General features: G+C 46.2%; 1 protein-coding gene across 1 annotated transcript; it reads left to right on the top strand.

Moving 5' to 3' along the window:
- The first annotated feature begins 1,826 nt into the window (after positions 1-1,826).
- LOC120845319 lies at positions 1,827-2,795 on the top strand. Its single transcript, XM_040217157.3, has one exon. The coding sequence runs from the start codon at positions 1,827-1,829 to the stop codon at positions 2,730-2,732; it is 906 nt and encodes a 301-aa protein (XP_040073091.1). The 3' UTR covers positions 2,733-2,795.
- Positions 2,796-3,754: the final 959 nt, after the last annotated feature.

Here is a 3,754-nt window from a genome sequence, read left to right as displayed (position 1 = left end):
CACACACACAAAAAAGAAAACTTTAGTTAGCAGCTCTGAAGCCTGGGATGAAGACCTGCCAGACGCAGAATATGTAACCGTCTGCTACGAATGCAAAAAGCAAAAACATGGTATTGAAAAAAGAAGACAAAAACAAGAACAAAAAAAGACAAGATGAAAAGTTACCACCGAAACAGCCAGGCTGAACGACAGCCCATTCAGCTCTGGTGGTGGTGGAAAACGTTTATTGATACATCAAGCACTCGCATAATGCTGGGCTTATTCAGCTCTGAGACCTAGAAACGGCGTCGTCGTCACTTTGGGTTCTGCCGCGCTTCCGCTAGATGGCGACACCGAAACTTCTCGCCGCGGATTGAGACTTTCAGTCTAAAGGCATTTGAAATACTCGTCTCTGGACCACAGCGCACACACGTGCCACCCGTGACAGTTAGTCATTTTAAACACACCGTGTGTGATTGGACCTATCCAATCACAGGGTCCAATTTGATTTATGAAAATATGCAACCTGTAGCTATAATCTTCAATTCACTGCAAAAAAAACTTAAGCGTTAGAAATTAGATATACTACGTACTATGTGCTTTGGGTATGTGTGTACCTGTATGCGTGTGCATGTCAGCGCGTAAATCTGTGCGTGGGTGTATTTGTGCGTGCGTGTGTGCAGTACACATGTGTGCGTGCGTCCTTCGACGAAAAGCTTTCCTTTTCTGCACCGCAGTCTCAGGTGTAAAACGAGATGATCGTGTTTCCCATTTAGCCTAAATATGGGTGAAAAAAAGACGGAACATTGTATATTGCTGATCATGAAGCAGGTCCGTGGTCTTTTACGTGAGTATTCAAATTGCTACCTTGTACACAAGAAAAAAAATTGGTAGCGACCTTTCCTTTCAAGGACTGTGTAATGCATGAGGTGCATTATAATAGGGAATCGGTGTGTCACGTGACGCCACTTTCCCCGCTAAATATAGCAGAAATGCACGGACGAACGAACGGACAGACAAAATCTGGGGAAATTAAAAAGCATTCCTTAAAAAAACTCTGTATATATATTCCGTAGTTGCAAGAAAAACAACACAGCAACCACTAGGGTCATAAATGTCCTGAGACGGCTCGCTTTAAATTAGCAACTCGATTTAATGGCCGCATTTAGTCACCGTTCGGCTTCTTTATAACAGGCGCCTCACCCGCCGGCTCCCGGACGCTGCGCCGCTAATTTAGAACCCTGTGCTACAATTTCTTTTTCTTTGTGCCCCAAAAAGTATCATAAAGTTGAGGCGAAGAGACCAGAGGAGAGAGCTAGAGGGCATATCAGCAGACCTCACAAGTGTGGTCACGACATTTCGGGTTCGTAATCTACGTTGTTGACCTCCGCGCGAGCCCCGCTCTTGACCTGGACGATCTCACGCTCCAGGTTCCGTGTGTGCGACCGCCACCATCAATAACGCGATCCGCAGCCAGCAAAGAACACGCGTCGTGAGTAGAGAGAGTGTATACATATACAACACAGTACTCGGTCCTGCGAGCAGGAATGCGCGATCGCAAGCGAAGGGAGATGCCCCGGCGATAACGTGGTGTCCTGTGCGCGCGCACCCTTTCATTTCTCCGTCACGATACTGCGCCGCCAACACCAAGTATAGAAGACAAGGTGCCCGCGCCGTTACACCCCCCTCCCAAACGTCATCACTCGTGAACCCGCGGATCCACCTACGATGACGTAATGCTCGAGCCTTGTCTTATATGTGGTGCTGGCCTCCGCGCGCTGTGCGCGGTGCGCCGGACTCGCGACGCGATTATACGGTGGGTGGTGAATTTGCGAGCGCCTTCCGTCATGCTTCCGAGTCGTGATCTCGGCGGAGGAATTGAGCGCTCCGCGGAGGTGTGTAGTAGTGTCAGTTCCGAAGCAGTTTTATACGCCGATGATACAGCCTTACTAGTATCACATCATTCTCTTGAAGAGGCCGAATTACTAGCAAATAACGACTTGAAAAATACGATAACTTGGTTTAATTGCAACAAGCTGGTGCTAAATACTAAAAAAACTAAGTTCATTGTTTTCGCGTCTGATCGGAAACAACAATCATTTACATGTAACCTGCATCTAGGAGGTTTACACATCGATCAAGTTATCACTTATAAATACCTAGGTATTACCCTAGATTCAACACTACACTGGGCTCCCCACATTGACGAGCTATGTAAAAAATTAACCTTCGGATGCTTTTCATTAATGAAAGCACGGAAACATTTTAGCAAACAAACATTACGCATGATTTACTTCGGTGTGTTTCATACTCATTTAACCTATTGTGTTGAAACATGGGGTTTCACTTACGCGTCATATCTAGCGAGAGTTACCATTCTGCAAAGAAGGGCAATCAGGATAATAGCAGCAGCACCTATACATGCATCAGCTAAGCATCTTTTTAGTGAATTAAACATACTCCCCATCAACTTAGCTCGCGACCATAAGACTGCCACTTTAGTCCAAAGAATTTTAACCCAGAATACTCCATATCACTCTTCTATATTCAATTTTCCAAAACGTGAAACCCGACAACTACATTATAATAACCTTAATTTGCCGATAACTTACAATGCCTACGGGCGCCGCTTAATATCGTTCATTGGTGCGAAGATATGGAATAACATTTCATGGAATATAAAACTAGCAACAAAATTTGTACTCTCATTAAAACGATTTATTTCATCTGAAGTGTACAACTCACCCTGTTAACTCCGTACTAGTAGTTATATTATTTGTGCAGCTATGTATAGATTGTGTGAATGCCTATAGGATTGTTTTAAATGTGAATGTTTTTTAATGGATCCATTACTAGCCATGTAGGCTATGGATCCAGATGACTAATCAGACATTTCTTTGTACATCTTTACGTGAATAAACATTGATGATGATGATGAGTCCTGTGGAGCTTCGAAGACCGGTAGTTTATATAGTGCTGTTGCGTTCCGCGATGCGCATAGTGTGCGTCTCCGCGTCGCCTGTTTGTGGTCCCTCGCCATTACGTGATTGGTTCTTCGACGTTCATCGGTGACGGCATAATCGGATTGGCTGTGTAGTGATAAGTTATCGGCGGCCAATCGTACTCAGGATGCTCGAAACTGCCCTGCGTTTCTCAGGCTGTAGTCAGCGACCATAATGCGCTCTCACTGACGTCACCTCCACTGCTATGGTGGCGCAGTTGGTACTGCGCATGCGCAAAAGGTTCACTCCTCCCGAATCTGATTTCTGCGCACGCCCAGTGCCCACACCTGGTCTGGGCAAAGCGGGCTTGATTGTAAACACTGGGTTGGTGTACACGGTGTGCAAGTTCATCTGCTTTTTGCGCAACTCGTGCCTTTGTTCGCCCCTCAAACGCAGTCACGTGGCTTTGTTTCCCCCCCCCCCCCCCCCCCCCCCGACTTCAATCAACGACGGTGCTTGTTTGCCTGCCTCATCATCGGTCGCGCATTCTCTGCGCGTTCACTATGAATTGCCGTTTGATTGGCGTGCCCCCGCCTGCGGTCCGCTGCCGCACGTACGATTTCTGGAACGCTTGCTTTCTGTATTGTTGCGCCTTTTGGCAAGGACCTGGAGGCTGCCATGGGCTGCCACGGACAAAGATGTGTACATCGTTTGTTTGTTTTTTTGTTTGTCTGTTTGTTTTTTCAAAATTTTTTATCACGCGGGGACGTGAAACGGTATTTTATTGCGATCGATTTGGGTTGTAAGGTGAAAGACAAAGAAATTAGCCCGAA

This window comes from Ixodes scapularis, unplaced genomic scaffold (genome assembly GCF_016920785.2).
Source record: "Ixodes scapularis isolate PalLabHiFi unplaced genomic scaffold, ASM1692078v2 PGA_scaffold4__175_contigs__length_147842914, whole genome shotgun sequence".
Lineage (NCBI taxonomy): Eukaryota > Metazoa > Arthropoda > Arachnida > Ixodida > Ixodidae > Ixodes > Ixodes scapularis.
This window is presented reverse-complemented; position numbering and strand designations above follow the sequence as displayed.